This window comes from Coregonus clupeaformis, chromosome 21 (genome assembly GCF_020615455.1).
Source record: "Coregonus clupeaformis isolate EN_2021a chromosome 21, ASM2061545v1, whole genome shotgun sequence".
In the NCBI taxonomy this organism is placed as follows: Eukaryota; Metazoa; Chordata; class Actinopteri; order Salmoniformes; family Salmonidae; genus Coregonus; species Coregonus clupeaformis.
Window position 1 is genome coordinate 12,430,128 of NC_059212.1, and position 22,166 is coordinate 12,452,293.

Here is a 22,166-nt window from a genome sequence, read left to right on the forward strand (position 1 = left end):
AATCAACCTATTTAGAATATTGCGGGGGGGGGGCATGTCCCCTCATCCCCCGTAACAATTTCACCTATGGATCACTAAATAACAGAAGATGTTTTGTTGAGATCACGAGATAATCAAAGGTACCAAGCATTATGGAAAGCCATTTTAACATATTCATATCATTTTTATATTAATAATTGTATTTTTTATATCAATAATTACTACAATTATATCAGTAATGAGATGTTTTTATATTTAAAAATCAAATTATCGATATCAATAATTCCACTTTTTTATCTAAAAAATTATATGATAATGACCTTTTTGCGGGTACGATGGAATTTGTATGCTCCTACATACAGTCGCTAGTGAAAGGCTACATACTGTATGCCTTGCACAGTCTTCACATTTTGCACAGTCTTCACATAGATTCCTATAGATCTACAAAACGTACTCCTCTTTTTCAAAGTGAAAGCACATTTATAGAACATTTTAAGAAATTAAAATGTATTGATTGCGTATGTCTTCACACCCCAGAGTTAATACTTGGTGGAAGCACCTTTGGCAGCCATTACAGCGGTGAATAATTTTGAATAAGATTTTACTAACCTTGCACAACTCTTAGGGTTTTTGTCAAAATTACTCAAGCTCAGTAAATTTGGTTGGGAATCATTGATGGACAATAATATTCAATGATTGTCACTGATTTTCAAGCAGATTTAGGTCAGGACTGAGACTACTAGACCATTCAGGAACACTCAACATCTCTTGGAAAGCCATTCTGGTTTATCTTTGGCATTAGAATTTGTGTAATTGTTCCACAAAAAAATATAACTATCGCAGGGTTAGGTATTCAGAAGACTATGGCAGGTTTCCCTCTAACTTTTTACCTGTCCTTTGCTCTTTTCATATTTCTTTTGATCCTAACAAACTCTGCCGGTAAAAAGCATACCCATAACATGATTCTGCCACCACAATACTAATCTTTATCAAAATGATTCACACCTGTAATGGCTGCCAACGGTGCTTCCACCATGGTCCCCTATCCTCTTCACGCTGTACACAAACTACTGCGTCTGCAGGCACCACAACAACTACGTGGTTGTTCTCAGACCAAACCGCTGTCCTCGGACTCTTAAACAAAGGCTCTGACACCAACGGCTACAGGGCAGAGATTGAAGGATTCATCAAATGGTGTGATGAACATCACCTTCAGCTGAATTTGAAAAAAACTGAGGAGATGATCCTTGACTCTATGTCCATTGGAGACCACAGCCCCATAGTGGTACACAGAAAAAACATTAAGCAGGCGAACTCATACAAGTACCTGGGGGTCCACATTGACAGTGGGCTTTGCTCGTGCACCCATGTGGAGAGCGTGTGCTCATGCATCCAACAGCGCATGCACTTCCTGCGTTGACTTTAGGGTCTATGGAGTCAACCAGAAGATCAGGCTTGTCTTTTATAGATCCACCATTGAATCAATCCAATGCTACAGCATTGTTATATTGGTTTGGTAACCTGACAGTGCAGCTCAAAGCCCAAATCTTGAATCTGACCAAGACAGCAGGGAAGATTATAGGCATGACACTTCCCTCCTCTCTCCAGGACATTTTCGAGGAGACCATCATCAGACAGGCCAGAAAGGTCATATCTGACCCCACACATGCACTGAACACAGAGTTCCAGCTGACGCCATCTAGGAGGCGTTACAGGGTGCCAATAGAGCCCCACAGTGGAGGTGTCATAATACCCATAAAACCTAGCGGTCAAACAGGGAAATGGTTCCAATCAATTTTCCACCATTCATTTTTCCCATAGGGGATTTTAGAAACACATAAAATAAGGGCTGTGTTTCGTGTAGGCTTATTCTGGCGTGAAGTTTTGATAATCATGTAAATCTCTCGGACAAGGTGACTTTTATCAATATATTGGGCTCTATTTACTCTCAGATTCGAAAATGCTAATTAGCATCAAAGTAGACATGCAAGAATACAAATCCCTGCAAGCTCCTGCATGTCATCTCTAGCTGACACCTTTGCTAACAGGTATTGTGCCAATTTAGAACGTGCACAGGACAGTTCACAGAATTGTCAATTTAAAGAAATGTAGCCAATTTATTAATTACTAAATGTAGCTAACATTAGATAGTTAATCCAGAGATTCTTACCTTTGCCTCGATTTGGCAGTCTCGTCCAGATCATCGTGGCGTTTGTAGTTCTTTATGATAGCCACATTCACAGCTAATTAACATTTCATTTCTGGGGGTAAATACAGGCAAATATATTGATAAAAGTCACCTTGTCCTAGAGAGATTTACACGGTTATAAAAACGTCACACCAGGGTAAGCCTACACGAAACACAGCCCATATTTTAAGTGTTTCTAAAATCCCCTATGGGAAAAACGAATGGTAGAAACAACGATTGGAACCATTTCCTTGTTTGACCGCTAGTTTTTTTAAAAATATTTACCCCCTTTTTCATGATTCCGATCTTGTCTCATCGCTGCAACTCCCCAACGGGCTCAGGAGAGGCAAAGGTCGAGTAATGCGTCCTCCGAAACATGACCCACCAAGCCGCGTTTCTTAACACCCGCTCGCTTAACCCGGAAGCCAGCTGCACCAATGTGTCGGAGGAAACACCGTTCAACTGACGACCGAAGTCAGCCTGCAGGCGCCCGGCCCGCCACAAGGAGTCCCTTAGACCGCGATGAGCCACGTAAAGCACCCCCGGCCAAACCCTCCCCTAACCCGGAGGACGCTGGGCGAATTGTGCGCTACCCTATGGGACTCCCGGTCACAGCCTGTGACCGAACCCCAGGCTGTAGTGATGCCTCAACACTGCGATGCAGTGCCTTAGAAAGCTGTGCCACTCGGGAAGCCTGACCGCTAGATTTTATTGGTATTATGACTCATACTGTGGTACTCTATATGCAGGCTGAACAGATATAAAGAGTTGTTTGTACCCCTGTCAACAAAACTGCTTAATAGTAGGGGAGACGGCAATTATGGACTGGAGCCTGGCCTGTAGGCTTTCATCACGTGGAACTACCACCTAGTCACAGCCTTGCCTGACGTTTATAACATTAAAATGTCAGTTATATAGTAGACACTTTTATTCAGAGTGACTTATAGGATCAATTAGGTTTAAGTGCCTTGGGCAAAGGTGCATTGACAGATTTTTCACCTTGCGCTTACTGGCCCAATGCTCTTAATCGCTAGGCTACCTTCCCCCTGACATTAACTTCTTAACCTTTCGTGTGGGTGGGGAGGGGGGTATACAGTGGCTTGCGAAAGTATTCACCCCCCTTGGCATTTTTCTTATTTTTTTGCCTTACAACCTGGAATTAAAATGGATTTTTGGGGGGTTTGTATCATTTGATTTACACAATATGCCTACCACTTTGAAGATGCAAAATATTTTTTGTGTGTGAAACAAACAAGAAATAAGACAAAAAAACAGAAAACTTGAGTGTGCATAACTATTCACCCCCCCACCCCCCCCCCCCCCCCCCCCCCAAAGTCAATACTTTGTAGAGCCACCTTTTGCAGCAATTACAGCTGCAAGTCTCTTGGGGTATGTCTCTATAAGCTTGGCACATCTAGCCACTGGGATTTTTGCCCATCCTTCAAGGCAAAACTGCTCCAAAACAACCGCTATGCCACTGGAAAGGCATTCTTTGCTGTCATTGTAACCAGACAAATATGTGCAGTATGTTGGTATTAAGCTTTTTCGTCACGCAGCCACTCCCTTTTCGAAAATGGAGGTAAACTGGGCTAAGCTAGATCAATCCCTATAGTATTATTACATGTTGACTGGCAGATAAACATGCCTTTGGCATAGTGCTTAATATACAGTATGTCTACCATTCAAACTCCTGTTACTATCTGATAGTTGACAATGAACCTTATTGTTGGCCATTGATCTTACAAATGTAGAGTTGCTATGGTTAGTATTTGCAATAAAGTGGTTAAGTCATGTGTGTGTGTGTGTGTGTGTGTGTCAGTGGTGGTCGGTGCCGTTTAAGATGAGGGAGGATGCTAATTTTTTATGAGCATGGCCTTATTTCTATTACAGCATATTGGATGACTGTCATTCATATTCCTTTCACCCAGCTCAATGTAACATCGATAGGTTTAGGCTACTACATGATACTCTAATTTTCCCTGTACCGATTAGGCTCCTACAACCTAACCTATGAATGAAAGTTTACAATGTAGGTGCATAGGTCGGGATTATTTTGAGTAATCAAAGTGACAGACAGTGACACATTCAATACCGCCTTGCACACTCTTGGCTGCATCTAGCTGATCTAGGGTATAATCATTAGTCCAACAGTTGCAAATGAGAGTTTCTATTGGACATATCCAGGTATGTTTATCCCCGTTTCGTTCCGTTTGCTTCCGTTCAACAGAATCTGCTGAATGAGTATACCCCTGATCATACGCAAACAGTTAACTTTCATAGCAGCCACATAAAAACAGCATGATCACCTCGCTCGTTGTATATATAATTCCTTCTCACAACTATCTACGCGCTCTCCTCCTCTCACCTTTTCCCTTCACTTGTGGACTTCAGTGCACAACACATCAGCTGTCTGTGACCAGTCTAAAAACACTTTCCATGCCAAACCTTCATATCATCACTGCTAACCGCTACACACAGCCTACATCATTGTTACGTCATAGTCAACTAGAATACTAGAACTAACGCGTTAGTAAACCCACTACAATCATGCAGTACAGTGTACAGTCAGAAAGCAGTTTAGCAGTTACACCGGCGGGCCCCGGTGGCAATAAATGAACAAAACCAAAAGCTTACCTTGACTTGGAAGAGTTCCAGTGTTGGATAGCCATATCCAGCTAGCTAACATAGCATCCCTCTCTGTTTGAGCCAGGTGTATGAGTAGGCTAAACTAGCTAGCTGCATAAGCAGTTTAGCAGTTACACCAGCGGGCCCCGGAGGCAATAAATTAATAAAACCAAAAGCTTACCTTGACTTGGAAGAGTTTCAGTGTTGAATAGCCATAGCCAGCTAGCTAACATAGCATCCCTCTCTGTTTGAGTAGGTTAAACTAGCAAAAACTAGTAAAAGTGAAAGTTTTAAAAAAATACAACCAAATATAGCTAGCTCTCTCTCTCTTGCTCTCTCTTGTGTCTACTTAATTTGGAAGAAATTAATTTGTTCAAAACTGTTTCACTATTATCTTTCTTTCTCTCTGAGTCAACTACTCACCACATTTTATGAACTACGGTGCTAGCTAGCTGTGGCTTATGATTTCAGTGCTAGATTCATTCTCTGATCCTTTGATTGGGTGGACACCATGTCAGTTCATTACATTTACATTTTAGTCATTTAGCAGATGCTCTTATCCAGAGCAACTTACAGTTAGTGAGTGCATACATTATTATTTTTTTATTTGTAATTTTTTTCATACTGCCCCCCCGTGGGAAACGAACCCACAACCCTGGCGTTGCAAACGTCATGCTCTACCAACTGAGCTACATCCCTGCCGGCCATTCCCTCCCCTACCCTGGACGACGCTGGGCCAATTGTGCGCCGCCCCATGGGTCTCCTGGTCGCGGCCGGCTACGACCGAGCCTGGATTCGAACCAGGATCTCTAGTGGCACAGCTAGCACTGCGATGCAGTGCCTTAGACCACTGCGCCATTCGGGAGGTGTTCATGCTGCAAGCTCTCTAATATGTTGGAGGACGTCCTCCGGAAGTTGTCATAATTACTGTGTAAGTCTATGGAAGGGGGTGAGAACCATGAGCCTCCTATGTTTATATTGAAGTCAATGTACCCAGAGGAGGACAGAAGCTAGATGTCTTCAGGCTACACGATGGTGCTACCCTACAGAGTGCTGCTGAGGCTACTGTAGACATTCATTGCAAAAGTGTGTTTTAATCACTTATTTGGTGACATGTGACTACTGTATATTTTGTATAGTTTTATCTAAAAATGATAACTTTTTTAATGTTTCAGTATTTTTATGAAATTCACTGAGGATGGTCCTCCCCTTCCTCCTCTGAGGAGTCTCCACTGGTGTGTGTGTGTGTGTGTGGCTTTAAGGGCAGTAATATTGGGTGTTAATTTGTTTGTCAAAAAGCCATAGAAAGTCATTGGATTTCCAATGCTGTTCTTTAACTGTCCCAAAGAGAAATCACCCACCAAAGACCAGCTTCATTTGTTGTTTCGGCGAGCTGTTTATTACAAAAGGACTGTACATACATTTCAATTAACACATTATATATACAAACCAAGAGGAAAGAAGACACATATCAGATTCTGTTCACATGAACATTTAAGTTACAGATAATCACTTTTTCCACGTTTCATATAAGAAAACAGACATAAAATCAAGACGCCTTGAGCCCTGGTGCCCTGAACTGTTTTACGTTTTAGTGGTAAACATACATACAAAGTTCTGCTGCGTGTGAGTGGTTGTCTCATGATATTTTTCTAGGAAAATATAAATAAATCAAAATACACACTGCTACCAAACCATGTCTCAGACAAAGTATTTCTAAACAACAAAATGAAATGCTAAAACTGCTTAGGTAGAAAAAGTTGTTTTTTCTCACAAAAATGACCAAAAATGATGGAAGAGTTAAAAGTACAGTCAATAACTAACTGGATGTAGTGGCAAATTATTATTCTCAGTAAAGAATGTAATGTTTTTTTTTATGTATGCATGTAGTCATGCATACATTGTACATTGAGGTTGAATACTGTTCATGTTGAATATGTTGGCATTATTGTCTTCCACACAAGTGCACGTGGCAAGCTTTAACTTGTCTGTACGTCATAACGCCTACTCCATGTGGTCACAAACAAAACCTATTGTCATAACCGTAACCTATTTGTAACATCACTAACGACTCATGAAAAATACAACTCAAATGCCAGGATGTAAGAGGTAAGGCCATCCAACCACAAGCAACCTACATCTTTGCATGGAAGTATTTAGTCATAATGTCATCATGTCATGTTTCCAATAAAATGTGGAATATTACTTCATCATAAATGTGTGGCACAAATGTGTCTGCATCTTTTAAACACAATCATTTTAATACATTTGAGTCCACAATGCACCGCTGAATTTCCTACATTCATTGTGATAGAAATGACAGAGCAAGGTTACATTCAAGATTGAACGTTTACCATTGTTACAAATCACTCTGTACTGCTCAATAAGTAGGCTAGTAGCCTATACCATTTTTTGACAGTCTTGCGTCCTTGTTTTGAGGTTGTGTTGATGATGGTAGGTGATAATGGTTATCAAATACCAAAGATAAGCACCTAACCAGAGCCCACTGACAAAGCAAGGATATAACATGATAATGCAACAGTTGGATAGCCTGAACACAACCCGTGTGTTGCAATCAAAGCCATATAATTGAAGTCATATAAAAAGCCATTGAGAACTAATCAGTGCAGACATTCCAACACAATGGAACCATGATGGAGTAAAAAGTACATTAATCAGTTTCTTCACGTTTTGCCGACTTAAGCACATTTCAGGAAACATTTGCTACAGTAGCCTGACAGCATAACAAATATTTATTTTTATATCATTTATTTTTAACATAAAAAACAACATAATATCAAGTGACAATTGGCTAAACCGAGGGTAGAAATGGCACTAAAATAGAAAAATAAAAGAATACCTGAAAAATGACAAAATAAGATTGAGTAAAATCATCCCTGGCACAATTTTGCTTACCATTGACCACTCAAAAGACTCAGATGGAAACTCACAGGTAAAACACTACTGACACACAAACTGGCAGCTTCTCACATTACAGTATATACAGTATATAAAACGAAATAATAACTTCACCAGAAATAAGCAAATGAACGGTCATATCTTTTTGCATTCAATACTCAGTATACCGCTTTGACGTCTCCTATTCCCTATCCCTTGGCCCACCTCCCAAACCCACCCACCCCTCCCTCCAACATATAGCATAGTAAATATAATATTTAGCTTCTTTTTTAACATCTGCAATTTGGACACTGACAAAAACAAACATTCGGTCACACATGTCGTAATGCACTTCTTTACGTTCATTCGTTTGTTTATTCGTTCTTATATTTTTTCTGTAAAAGTAAGATTGATATTTTGCTGTGTGGAGATGGGGGGTCTTTGAGGACAATTTGACTGTGCAAAACAAATGCCGACATCTTACTAAAAGCTACCTTATCGTTTCAAATACTAAACTCAGCACTTTGCTTTTTGGTAACATCCTGGCGCTTTTGCACTGTCAAAATGGCCGCCCTTAGTCTGCATAGTGCATGATGGATTCTACGTAGTTGCCGGGGAAGAGGCCGGTGACACCGTTGCAGACGCCCTCGTACCAGCCGTCGTCGTTCTTCTTGATGATGTAGATGATGGAGCCCTCCATGAAGGACAGCTCGTCCTCCTTGTCCTTGGAGTAGTCGTAAATAGCCACCACTGTAAAATACATTGGATTTATTTATTCATTGCCTTTTTTTAACCAGGTAAATTATTGAGAACACGTTCTCTTTGATAATAATGACCTGACCATAGACTGAGGGAGAACAACTGGTGGAAATAGGGCTGTACGTGAAATAATTACTTCAAGAAATAGTATAGTAGGCCTACACCCAAGATTCACAATTTGTGGGTGTCCCTTAGTAGCATCTGTACTGTAACTGTCCTAAACTACTAAATTGGTTTTGGATAAGCTTGATTCTTTGTCTCCACAGACATTTGTTTGCGCCATTTAAAAGAAGCTTATAACAGCACGTAAATCATGCTAAAACTGGTGTCAGTGACTCGTCTTTGTATGACGTCGCTGAAGTTCCGGGGGGTAACAGTCAAACTCACCCTTCTCTACGTAGGCCTTGGGGGCCCAGTGGGGGTCTCCGTCAGCATAAGGGTCACTGTAGTGCACCACGGCCGCCTCCTCATCCCCCTGGTAGTCCACGGGCGGGGGCGGGGGAGGGGGCGAGGGCTCCTCAAACATGACCACGTCCTCGGGAGGGGGCGGTGGAGGGGGGGCCGGGCTGTCTGTTACTGAACAGAAGGGGAGAGGAAAATAAATGTGACATTATGGAAGGACAATTTCATAGGGAAGTCTGTTCTAGTAATTCTATTTCTTTGTGTGACATCAATAGAGCTCGCCAGCTTGTAGTCCTAAAAAACGGAAATGAGTTACCTCTGATTCGTTCAGCCATTCCTATGGGAAAAATGAATGGGGAAAAAATAGGGTTTTGGGATAAACGCTGAAAGTAATGTGTGAGGTTAACACAGGCTTGGCAGAGCTTATACGTTTAGTTCTATGAGATAATATCAGTCAGTTAACATGACCTTTATGCTTTATGTGCTTTTTAAAATTACATAAATGCTTAAAAATTCACAAAAAGTGACGTTAGCTGATGAATATTATCTCATAGAACAAAACATACAATATCTCCTAAATCTTTGTTTATCACATAGACCTTATTTTCGGCATTTATCCAAAAACCCTATAAAAATGCCATTCATTTAGGCTTTGTCCAACAAACCATGGCGGAGTTAGTCCCTACAAAAAGACGCCATTACTATTTCTCTATATTATGGCCTAGCGTTTCTCCTGAACATGTGACCTGACCAGGAAAAACTCCTACATATACAGTGGGGAGAACAATTATTTGATACACTGCCGATTTTGAAGGTTTTCCTACTTAGAAAGCATGTAAAGGTCTATAATTTTTATCATAGGTACACTCAACTGTGAGAGACGGAATCTAAAACAAAAATCCAGAAAATCACATTGTATGATTTTTAAGTAATTAATTATCATTTTATTGCATGACATAAGTATTTGATCACCTACCAACCAGTAAGAATTCCGGCTCTCACAGACCTGTTCGTTTTTCTTTAAGAAGCCCTCCTGTTCTCCACTCATTACCTGTATTAACTGCACCTGTTTGAACTCATTATCTGTATAAAAGACACCTGTCCACACACTCAATCAAACAGACTCCAACCTTTCCACAATGGCCAAGACCAGAGAGCTGTGTAAGGACATCAGGGATAAAATTGTAGACCTGCACAAGGCTGGGATGGGCTACAGGACAATAGGCAAGCAGCTTGGTGAGAAGGCAACAACTGTTGGCGCAATTATTAGAAAATGGAAGAAGTTCAAGATGACGGTCAATCACCCTCGGTCTGGGGCTCCATGCAAGATCTCACCTCGTGGGGCATCAATGATCTTGAGGAAGGTGAGGGATCAGCCCAGAACTACACGGCAGGACCTGGTCAATGACCTGAAGAGAGCTGGGACCACAGTCTCAAAGAAAACCATTAGTAACACACTACGCTGTCATGGATTAAAATCCTGCAGCGTACGCAAGGTCCCCCTGCTCAAGCCAGCGCATGTCCAGGCCCATCTGCCAATGACCATCTGCCAATGACCATCTGGATGATCCAGAGGAGGAATGGGAGAAGGTCATATGGTCTGATGAGACAAAACACTCGCCGTGTTTGGAGGAAGAAGAAGGATGAGTACAACCCCAAGAACACCATCCCAACCGTGAAGCATGGAGGTGGAAACATCATTCTTTGGGGATGCTTTTCTGCAAAGGGGACAGGACGACTGCACCGTATTGAGGGGAGGATGGATGGGGCCATTTATCGCGAGATCTTGGCCAACAACCTCCTTCCCTCAGTAAGAGCATTGAAGATGGGTCGTGGCTGGGTCTTCCAGCATGACAACGACCCGAAACACACAGCCAGGACAACTAAGGAGTAGCTCCGTAAGAAGCATCTCAAGGTCCTGGAGTGGCCTAGCCAGTCTTCAGACCTGAACCCAATAGAAAATCTTTGGAGGGAGCTGAAAGTCCGTATTGCCCAGAGACAGCCCCGAAACCTGAAGGATCTGGAGAAGGTCTGTATGGAGGAGTGGGCCAAAATCCCTGCTGCAGTGTGTGCAAACCTGGTCAAGACCTACAGGAAACGTATGACCTCTGTAATTGCAAACAAAGGTTTCTGTACCAAATATTAAGTTCTGCTTTTCTGATGTATCAAATACTTATGTCATGCAATAAAATGCAAATTAATTACTTAAAAATCATACAATGTGATTTTCTGGATTTTTGTTTTAGATTCCGTCTCTCGCAGTTGAAGTGTACCTATGATAAAAATTACAGACCTCTACATGCTTTGTAAGTAGGAAAACCTGCAAAATTTGCAGTGTATCAAATACTTGTTCTCCCCACTGTATATATTCTAGCAAAACAGGAAAAATTCAGCTCTATAGGAAGTTTATTTTCAAAACGCTATATCCACAAATTTTTCACATTTGTGTTTTTTCATCAGAAATAATTTCTTATGGGTTAACTTAATGTTTGTGTAAAATATTACTGTTCTCAGATGTTGTATTCATAGAGTTTAGATGTTTATTTGCTAAATGCTATATATCCAATGTTTAGCTGGAATGGAATGTTTTTATCCTGTATATTGTACTGTGATATGTGGTTGTCTCATCTAGCTATCTTAAGATGAATGCACTCACTGTAACACGCTCTGAATAAGAGCATTTGCTAAATAACTAAAATGTCAAATGTAAATGTTTTACACACAGATCTCATATTACTGTATTGAATGATAATTCTTTACAAATAATTATATTGATGTCACAAATGTATAATTTGTACATTTCTTTATTAAAAATTTAGTTATTTGTTACATTTGACTGTGTAATACCTAGCAGTACTACTTATTTCTCTGACAGTGAGGCAGATATATAGCATTTTGCAAAAAACAAATGTTTCTCTGAAATGAAACAATCAAGTGATAGATTTTAAACAAATACATGTCTGTCATTGAACAACTCCATGCCATGATTAGATAGTGAAAAAACACACCAATCTCTTTCATAATTTCTTTAAACAATAAAAGCAAATTAACAACATTTCTGAAATGGTCTTAGCTCCGCCACGCCAAACGGAAAAAATAACTTCAATAACTTCAAACTGCCCCCACCAGTGTGCTGCTCCTTAACATCATACAAACAAAACATGAATTCACATACACTGAGTGTACCAAACATTAGGATCACCTGCTCTTTCCATGACATAGACTGACCAGGTGAAAGCTATGATCCCTTATTGATGTCAATCAGTGTAAATGAAGGGGAGGAGACAGGTTAAAGAAGGATTTTTAAGCCTTGAGACAACTGAGACACTGCTGGGTTTTTAACACTCAATTGTTTCCCGTGTATATCAAGAATGGTCCACCACCCAAAGGACATCCAGCCAACTTGACACAATTGTGGGAAGCATTGAGCCAGCATCCCTGTTGAACGCTTTCGACACCTTGTAGAGTCCATGACCCGACGAATTGAGGCTGTTCTGAGGGAAAAAGGACGGTGCTACTCAATATTAGGAAGGTGTTCCTAATGTTTTGTACACTCAGTGTATATTGTATTCTACCAGTATTCTATTTCATTCTATTATATTCTATCGGTATTCTATTCTATCGCCATTATATTCTATTATACCAATATTCTTGTCTATTCTATTCAATTCTATTCTATGCCATGCATGAGCCTGATCTTTTAGACGTGTGATGACCGATACTGTCCAGCAGATGGCATGACAGAACGCAGTGTCTTCTCTTATTATATGTATGAGACACACACAGTTGTTCAGATATGGCTAGTTGGGCTCCTCGAGGTGAAATGCATATGCAAAATAAGGAAAGTAAGGATGAAACTGTCATTTGAAAGCTGGATTAATGACTAAAGTCACCTGGACAAGGACACAGCTAGGGATTGGGAGGGTCCCTGAGACGTGCCCAGTCTGATTAAAACCGTGTTAGACTTGGCTGACACTATGCAGTTTTCCAAACGTTAAGTCACGTGTTTTCAGAGGACAAAGATAGAACCATATAGCCCTCGCCACTGTCGCTCAGTGACCATGGCAACAGACAAAACATCGGAGGGGTGTGTCTAAAGGCAGTAGCCAGCGTAGGAAAAAGACATGACAGAGACAGCATAAAAGAGCACTAATCGGTGACAGTGTGAAATGTAAGGCTGAGGGAGTGGTGCTGTTACCTGTGTGTGTGTGTGTGTTGGTTCTTCTATCCTTGTGGGGACCTAAAATCGCCAAATGTCCCCACAAAGATAGTAAAACAAGGACAATTCTCCCTCATGGGGACATTTCCCACGTCCCCATGAGGACAAAGGCTATTTTAAGCTCAGGGGTTAGGTTTAGGGTTACAATTAGGGTAAGCGGTTAGTGGTTAGGTTACAGTTAGGTTTAGTTTTAGGGTTTGGGTTACTGGTTAGTGGTTAGGTTTAGGGTTAGGTTTAGTTTTAGGGTTTGGGTTAGGGTTAGTGGTTAGTGGTTAGGTTTAGGGTTAGGTTTAGTTTTAGGGTTTGGGTTAGGGTTACTGGTTAGTGGTTAGGTTTAGGGTTTGGGTTAGGGTTACTGGTTAGTGGTTAGGTTTTGGGTTAGGTTTAGTTTTAGGGTTTGGGTTAGGGTTAAGGTTAGAGATATGGTAAGGTGTAGGTTTAGGGTTAGGGAAAATAGGATTTTAAATATAAATTAATTTTAGGTCCCCAAGAGGACAGAAGAACATAATGTGTGTGTGTGTGTGTGTGTGTGTGCTTGTGTGCGTGTGTGTTACTTACTGGTCTCCTGCACTCTGGCCACAAAGCCCGTCAGAGGAATCTGAGGAGTCAGCTGGACCATAGGAGGGGGAGGAGCCACAGACACTAGTAGCAGCAACACAGACAGGCAGACAGATGGACATACCAGAGAGAGAGAGAGAGAGAGAGAGAGAGAGAGAGAGAGAGAGAGAGAGAGAGAGAGAGAGAGAGAGAGAGAGAGAGAGAGAGAGAGAGAGAGAGAGAGAGAGAGAGAGAGAGAGAGAGAGAGAGAGATAGGGAGATGAAAAATATGCTTGTCAGAGCAAAACAAAGCAGTAAGCGTGCATACCCGCTTAGAGTATTTTATTCTCTCAATTAGCCAAAGCTTTTATCTATGATAGTGGCTTGCAATTTACTGATATACAAAGTGCGGTTCTGTAACAAGACAATAAGAAAGCTAGGCGAATAGAAATGCAGTGTGGGACGTTGCGACCCCATTAGCTCATAGACACCAAAACCTACCCTTCAGGCAAAGCTGGTTAAAATGACGTTATTATGTTATTCAAATCAAATCAAATGTTATTTGCCACACGTGCCAAATACAACAGGCACTGTAGACCTTACAGTGAAATGCTTACTTACAAGCTCTTAACCAACAATGCAGTTTTAAGAAAAATAAGTGTTGAGTGAAAAATAGACACTGCATTGTTGGTTAAGGGCTTGTAAGTAAGCATTTCACTGTAAGGTGAAACCACAAGCTGGTTGAAATGATGTTATTACAACCACAAGCTGGTTGAAATGATCTTATTACAACCACAAACTGGTTGAAATGAGGTTATTTTGATGTTATCTCAACCAGTTTTGCCCACTGGCTATGTAAACAAACAACAACATTCTGCATGGTAGCATGATATTTCACAGTATCCTATAGACAGTGTTTATTTGTGTGGTAACAATTTAGTTTTACCAATTATTATTACCAAATGTCCTCGGTTTCTTTGGGATTCATTGAAATGAACACCATGAGGTACCATTTCATACATAGTAGTCCCAATGTTATAGGAATTATTTAAAATAAGTGGCAAAAACATATTGTGTAATAATACCAACTTCTAGTTTACTGTGCAATAAAATGCAAACAGCTACACTGTGCATTTCTGTGCTTCAGTTTAAAAAAAAACATTTTTTATGACGCTCCTTTGTTTTCCGACAGGTGGCATCACTCATATCGTAAGACAATGATTATGCCCTTCATTGAATGAACTTCACCCTAACCCCAGTACAGTGTTGTAATGATTGTTCCCACCCAAAGGCATGATGTCATAGAGCAGTGGTTACATTTTACATTTACATTTTAGTCATTTAGCAGACGCTCTTATCCAGAGCGACTTACAGTTAGTGAGTGCATAGATTTTCATACTGGTTCCCAACCTTTTTTTAACCGTGGCACACATTGATGGGATAAAAAATTATGTGGCACACCTAAACTTTTCCTAATAATTTATTAAGTGTTAATGACCTCCATCTTATCTGATCCATACTGCAAATCATGACTTTTCTGTGACAACCATTTTTCATAGATTAAACTGGGTGTATTTCAACTATTTTCATAGTTCCTTAGGCCTAGTCCTGATGGTTAATTTGTGTGTACCGCTTTAAGAGCATCCCGCAAATCTCAGATAGAAAGAAAAACATGTAGCTCCGGTAAAATAGGTCTTATTTTTGAACGGAAAGGTCTAGAGACGAGCGGTTTTCTGTATTGTAAAGGTGCATCCACAGACACAAAGCCATGCTCGGTTTGTTTCTATGGCAGAGGTTGTGGTACTGCTAAGCCTCATCACACTTGCCTGTGCTAATGGTTCTCACAGGCGAAGTAAAATGATACTAATTACTTTGCTCATGATACGCGCCCCTCAAATTATCCAAATGTAACAACAGCTCCAGTGAACCGGACTTGAAACAACGATACAGATGTAACCATGTGTGCCATTCAATGTATTATCTGATAGATTTTCTTTCTAGCGACACTGGTGCCCCCAAGTCAAAATCCCACATTCATTCCACAGGTCACGTTTATAAGCGTGTGTTATCAAGATTAGGAAAAGTTTTGCGGCACAACGGTTGAAAACCACTGTCATAGAGGGTGAGACATCATCATGAGGGTGGTTTTCTTCTCTGACTCCCGGGGCATAAATCAGCAGTAATGAAATGGTCTCGCAACCAGTCATGTCTGATTTATTTCACGGCCATTGAGCTGCCTTCAGACACATAAATCAGTAACTGTCTCCCCGCCCCAGACTAGTCTACCTCTTATGGGTCAACGCTACGTGTCAGAGCGGTACTGACCAACAAAAAAAAAAAAACAGCGGTACTGACAGTATGCCTTGGTTTTACGTTTGCGACGCTCGTCCTAAATCTCCCCTTGTCTGACAGCTAATGTCGGCATGTGTATATGTGTGTCCTGGATTTCCCCTTGTCTGACAGCTAATGTCGGCATGTGTATATGTGTGTCCTGGATTTCCCCTTGTCTGACAGCTAATGTCGGCATGTGTATATGTGTGTCCTGGATTTCCCCTTGTCTGACAGCTAATGTCGGCATGTGTATATGTGTGTCCTGGATTTCCCCTTGTCTGACAGCTAATGTCGGCATGTGTATATGTGTGTCCTGGATTTCCCCTTGTCTGACAGCTAATGTCGGCATGTGTATTTGTGTGTCCTGGATTTCCCTTTGTCTGACAGCTAATGTCGGCATGTGTATATGTGTGTCCTGGATTTCCCTTTGTCTGACAGCTAATGTCAGCATGTGTATATGTGTGTCCTGGATTTCCCCTTGTCTGACAGCTAATGTCGGCATGTGTATATGTGTGTCCTGGATTTCCCCTTGTCTGACAGCTAATGTCGGCATGTGTATTTGTGTGTCCTGGATTTCCCCTTGTCTGACAGCTAATGTCGGCATGTGTATTTGTGTGTCCTGGATTTCCCTTTGTCTGACTGCTAATGTCGGCATGTGTATATGTGTGTACTGGATTTCCCTTTGTCTGACAGCTAATTTCGGCATGTGTATATGTGTGTCCTGGATTTCCCTTTGTCTGACAGCTAATGTGAGTGTGTGTGGATTTATGTCTTCAGCTTCTCAGAATGTTCTATTTCTCTTTTAGCTGCAACTAAAGTGAGCTACCTCAAACTGACTCCTATCGAGGACACACACTGAGTCGACGGTGTATTGATGTTGCTCTTTGGTCGGACACAAACATTCAACCATAATCCAACTACGGTCTATTAACGTTGTTCTTTGGTCGGACATAACATTACTTCAACCATAATCCAATGAAAATTCTTCCCATGGTCTTACCTGAGTTCTGGGGGTAGGCGGGGCCCCCGTTGAGGTGGGGCTGCTGGGACATGGAGAAATGGGAGGTGCCGGAGGGCGCTCGGCGGTAGGTACCCGTGGCCGACACCATGGAGGCTGAGGTGGTGGTGGAGTTGTGGCGGGAGACCTGCCGCGAGATGGTGCCAAACTGGGACATGGGAATGGGACCCAGGCCTGGGCCTTGGGGGACTGCTGCTGACACTGTGGTTGTTGGGGTGGGGAGAGAGGTACGGAGAAAGAAGGTAGGGAAAGGAGAGTGAGTGAGTTAGTGAATTCACTGAAGTTGGCCCTGTGTTAACCACACTTATTTAGTGTGTGGTTGGATGGAAGCGACTCAGCTATGGCTAGTGTGACTGAGTGCAACAACCAACCAGACAGAAAAAAGAGTTCCATGAGAAGCTATACTGTGCTGCCAAAATCTCATCAAAATATGCATGTGAATCTAGATCTAAATGGACAGCTGAATTGTTTGGAAAACTGATGCATAATATGAGGCTAAAACAAACAGACAAACACTACTGTATGCCAAAAGAGATGCGAAATTGACAGAACAAATAGGCAGCTAAGCGTATGCATATGAAAAGATTAGCTGACACAATAAACAGACACATGCTAAGTTGAAGACAAACCAGAAGCAGGACTGATAGAAGTAGGAGATGCTACACTAAAGGAATAAGATTGGTCAAACAGAAAGGACAGCTAAATGCTAAGCTAAAGAAACTGAGAAGCTAAGATAACAGAATGAAAAGCTAAATGCTAAGCTAACAGAGAAGAAAAGGTACCAAAATGGAAGTCTCAATTCTAAGCTAGGGTACCAGAGATCCTAGACAGAATGGAAGGCTAAATGCTAAGCTAACAGAGAAGCTAGACAGAAAGGCTAATAATAAGCTAACAGAATGAAAGGGCAAAAATGCTACGCTACCAATAAGTTAACAGAGAAGCTAATTAGACAGAATGGACAGCTAAATGCTGAACTAAACAATGCTAACAGAGAAGCAAACAGAATGGAAGTATAAATGCTAAGCTAAGCTAAAAGAGAAGCTAATTCAATAGAATGGGCACCTAAATACTAAGCTAGCAAAGAAGCTACAATAACAGAATGGCTAGTTAAATACAAAGCTAAGCTAAAGGAGATGTATCGCTGGGCTCACATGGTCCCAGGCTGGGAGGGGAGGGAGTGGGCACGGCCAGAGGAACACTTATGCTGCTGCCACCGCTATTCTCTCGCCCGCCGCTACCCCCACTGCTGCCACTGCACACAGAGAGAGAGAGAGAGAGAGAGAGAGAGAGAGTGTCAGACAATCTGTAATTATATTGTCAGCGTGAGCTCCTATCACAGTACAGCTGTAGAACATAATGGGCTCTATTTTAACAAACCTAACGCAATGGTCAATCTTAGCACTGGCGGTAGCGCTATAGGTCCAGGGGTGTCCGAAAATATTTTTGCTATTTTCACTGCAGGAATTTTGAGCTATCTTTGCTCAATATGTTGAGAATGTTAGCAGTCCACATTATTCTAAGTAATTGCATGGCTTGAATATGGAAATACATACAGTTGAAGTCGGAGGTTTACATACACCTTAGCCAAATACATTTCAAACTCAGATTTTCACAATTCCTGACATTTAATCGTAGTAAACATTCCCTGTTTTAGGTCAGTTAGGATCACCACTTTATTTTAAGAATGTGAAATGTCAGAATAATAGTAGAGAGAATTATTTATTTCAGCTTTTATTTATTTAATCACTTTCCCAGTGGGTCAGAAGTTTACATACACTCAATTAGTATTTGGTAGCATTGCCTTTAAATTGTTTAACTTGGGTCAAACGTTTCGGGTAGCCTTCCACAAGCTTCCCACAATACATTGGGTGAATTTTGGCCCATTCCTCCTGACAGAGCTGGTGTAACTGAGTCAGGTTTGTAGGCCTCCTTGTTTGCACACGCTTTTCAGTTCTGCCCACACATGTTCTATAGGATTGAGGTGAGGGCTTTGTGATGGCCACTCCAATACCTTGACTTTGTTGTCCTTAAGCCATTTTGCCACAACTTTGGAAGTATGCTTGGGGTCATTGTCCATTTGAAAGACACATTTGCAACCAAGCTTTAACTTCCTGACTGATGTCTTGAGATGTTGCTTCAATATATCCACATACATTTCCTTCCTCATGATGCCATCTATTTTGTGAAGTGCACCAGTCCCTCCTGCAGCAAACCACCCCCCCAGCATGATGCTGCCACCCCGTGCTTCACGATTGGGATGGTGTTCTGCTTGCAAGCCGCTGCCTTTTTCCTCCAAACATAACGATGGTCATTATGGCCAAACAGTTCTATTTTTGTTTCATCAGACCAGAGGACATTTCTCCAAAAAGTACAATCTTTGTCCCCATGTGCAGTTGCAAACCGTAATCTGGCTTTTTTAAGGCGGTTTTGGATCAGTGGCTTCTTCCTTGCTGAGCGGCCTTTCAGGTTATGTCGATATAGGACTCGTTTACTGTGGATATAGATACTTTTGTACCTGTTTCCTCCAGCATCTTCACAAGGTCCTGTTGTTCTGGGATTGATTTGCACTTTTCGCACCAAAGTACGTTCATCTCTAGGAGACAGAACGCGTCTCCTTCCTGAGCGGTATGACGGCTGCGTGGTCCCATGGTGTTTATACTTGCGTACTATTGTTTGTACAGATGAACGTGGTACCTTCAGGCCTTTGGAAATTGCTCCCAAGGATGAACCAGACTTGTGGAGGTCCACAATCTTTTTTCTGAGGTCTTGGCTGATTTCTTTTGATTTTCCCATGATGTCAAGCAAAGAGGCACTGAGTTTGAAGGTAGGCCTTGAAATACATTCACAGGTACACCTCCAATTGACTCAAATTATGTCAATTAGCCTATCAGAAGCTTCTAAAGCCATGACATAATTATCTGGAATTTTCCAAGCTGTTTAAAGGCACAGTCAACTTAGTGTATGTAAACTTCTGACCCACTGGAATTGTGATAGAGTAAATTATAAGTGAAATAATCTGTCTGTAAACAATTGTTGGAAAAATGACTTGTGTCATGCACAAAGTAGATGTCCTAACCGACTTGCCAAAACTATAGTTTGTTAACAAGAAATTTGTGGAGTGGTTGAAAAACAAGTTTTAATGACTCCAACCTAAGTGTATGTAAACTTCTGACTTCAACTGTACATAGCATTCGCACTGATATAGGGGCTAAGCCATGGGTATGCCAAATGTTGTCAATAGGCAAGATAACATTTACTATTGATAAGGCCTAAAAAGACAGTGAATAATTATAATCAAATTCTAATAAAAACAAAACAACAACTTGTTTTAAATAGGCTATGTCTCAATACAGTTGCAAGTACTGTAATTGCTCCCCGTGGGCATATAATATTAAGGCAACTAAGACTGGAGGATTTTACGCACATCCAAAGTTTTCACAGAAGCTGGATAAATATCCGATATCAAGAGAAAGGTGGAATGTCCACTCAACGTTATACAGCTCCCAAATGTAATGTCTTATAAACATAATGGACTAACTTACCAAGCTAAAAAGAAAAAATGCTGCCATGGGCTAATTAAGTGACTGCTGATGCACAACCAAATTTCGAAATTGCACCTTGTGTATTCTATTAATATAACTCTCAAAAGTAAGTTGAAACCTCGAACTGAGTCCACCCCCGAAAAAAATTGGTCCCGGGGCCGGCGGGCCGCCAGTTGCCGATTCAAGGCCTACAGTAAGGGTAGCCTGCGGAAGGCTTGGTTTTTAATCATATGAAACAAAAAACAAGCAATTGTTAAAGGAAAAAAACTGGAGCTAGATACAATAATGAAGGCCTACAGGTAAAAAGGGGATGTCCTCACTGTTTTGCTGCTCACAAACTTGATATTTTAATAAAGCTTTGTCGATCAATAATTATTTCAAAGCAATCTCACCAGCCAAACCCTTTATTGATAAGCTTGGCTACTTGGCGAACGCATTGGTCAGGACAAAAAAATCCAGCCTTCATTGAGGGGAGGGGAGGCTATGCTTGGTTTTTAATCAAATGAAGGCTGCGAGAAAACCCCCCTACCGTGTAGAGACCAGCAGTCCCGGTTGTTGTCAGCTCGAATGTTGTCATTAAAACATTGTTTGATTGGTTGACAAGATGAACTGTGCTCATTGGTCAACCATGCAGGCTTTGTTGCCGGCAATACCTTTCAGATATAAAGAAAAGTCGGCAAAAAGTTGGCGGCACGCTAAAGTTGGCTTCACAACGTCTTGGTTTGAAAGGTGTAAAACACACTAACACACACACCTGGGCACAAACACACCAATGGCCCACTGCAAATTAGGGGTGGGCAGTGTGTGTTACCTGTGTGTCCTGGGTCTCTGGTTGAGGGAGGCCGTGCGTGCAGGGCTGTGCTGGCTGCCTAGTCGTGCTGGGCTGGTCATATAGTCGTTGGGCACCGTTGGAGGCTTGACTGGCTCCAGGGTCTTATTTCGCCTGGAGAGGACACACACATGGAGAACATTAAGCGCATGTCAACACAACACACACCAATAACATTTTGCACGTTAAGAAAACACACACGTGCACAAACACAACAATAACTTAAGAGTACATCAGCACAACACAAGCTCAAACACTCACACACACATTTTCTGGTTACCATACCCAAGAGTTCCACGACCAGCCATGGGCGGGCTCGGGGGTTTCTGTGTCGGTGGATTGGTCCTCGATAATGTCCCCCCTCCTCCTCCCCTCACTGGCTGGTTGTTGCCATGTTGCTATAAAAAAAGAAAAACATGGATAATCAGTCATAGGTGGCCTACTGATGTTCAACCCTTTACAAAGGCAATTACTGTATGTTGCATTGTGCAAGTATCCCATTACAGTATGGCGCAGTTTATAGTTAACATTTAGCTTGTGATGGTATAAAATGGATGGTCAATATTGATAACAAGTATCTGTATTGTTTAATTGAGAGATAATTTAGATCATTTGGAGACATAACAAGGACCTTATATTAGGACTACATTATCTCATAAAGCTTTAATATACATACAACATATACTGATGTTACGAAATGAGGCGATCCAGAGTAATGGGGGCTTAGAGGCCCAAAGCATCATGGGTAGGGAGAGAAACGCAGCTCTTACCTTGGCTTTAAGCCACTGAGTGCAGGCAGTAAAAAGAGAAAAGAGACAAAAAAACAACATGCTCATTGG

The 22,166-nt window shown here is 41.5% G+C and overlaps 1 protein-coding gene across 2 annotated transcripts in view; it reads right to left on the minus strand.

Annotated features, from left to right (window-relative positions):
- Positions 1 to 6,168: 6,168 nt before the first annotated feature.
- LOC121534931 (abl interactor 1-like) overlaps positions 6,169 to 22,166 on the minus strand; it is a 57,742-nt gene continuing 41,744 nt past the window's right edge. The window contains exons 4-11 of one of the 2 annotated variants that reach the window (XM_045206212.1): positions 22,098 to 22,112; positions 21,613 to 21,725; positions 21,310 to 21,441; positions 18,108 to 18,208; positions 16,939 to 17,157; positions 13,629 to 13,712; positions 8,837 to 9,025; positions 6,169 to 8,440 (exon numbers count right to left, since the gene is read on the minus strand). In XM_045206212.1, the coding sequence (XP_045062147.1) occupies positions 8,265 to 8,440; positions 8,837 to 9,025; positions 13,629 to 13,712; positions 16,939 to 17,157; positions 18,108 to 18,208; positions 21,310 to 21,441; positions 21,613 to 21,725; positions 22,098 to 22,112 (1,029 nt within the window). In that variant the 3' untranslated portion in view covers positions 6,169 to 8,264. The remainder of the gene's footprint in view (positions 8,441 to 8,836; positions 9,026 to 13,628; positions 13,713 to 16,938; positions 17,158 to 18,107; positions 18,209 to 21,309; positions 21,442 to 21,612; positions 21,726 to 22,097; positions 22,113 to 22,166) is intronic. The other variant, XM_045206213.1, reaches the window with a different exon arrangement.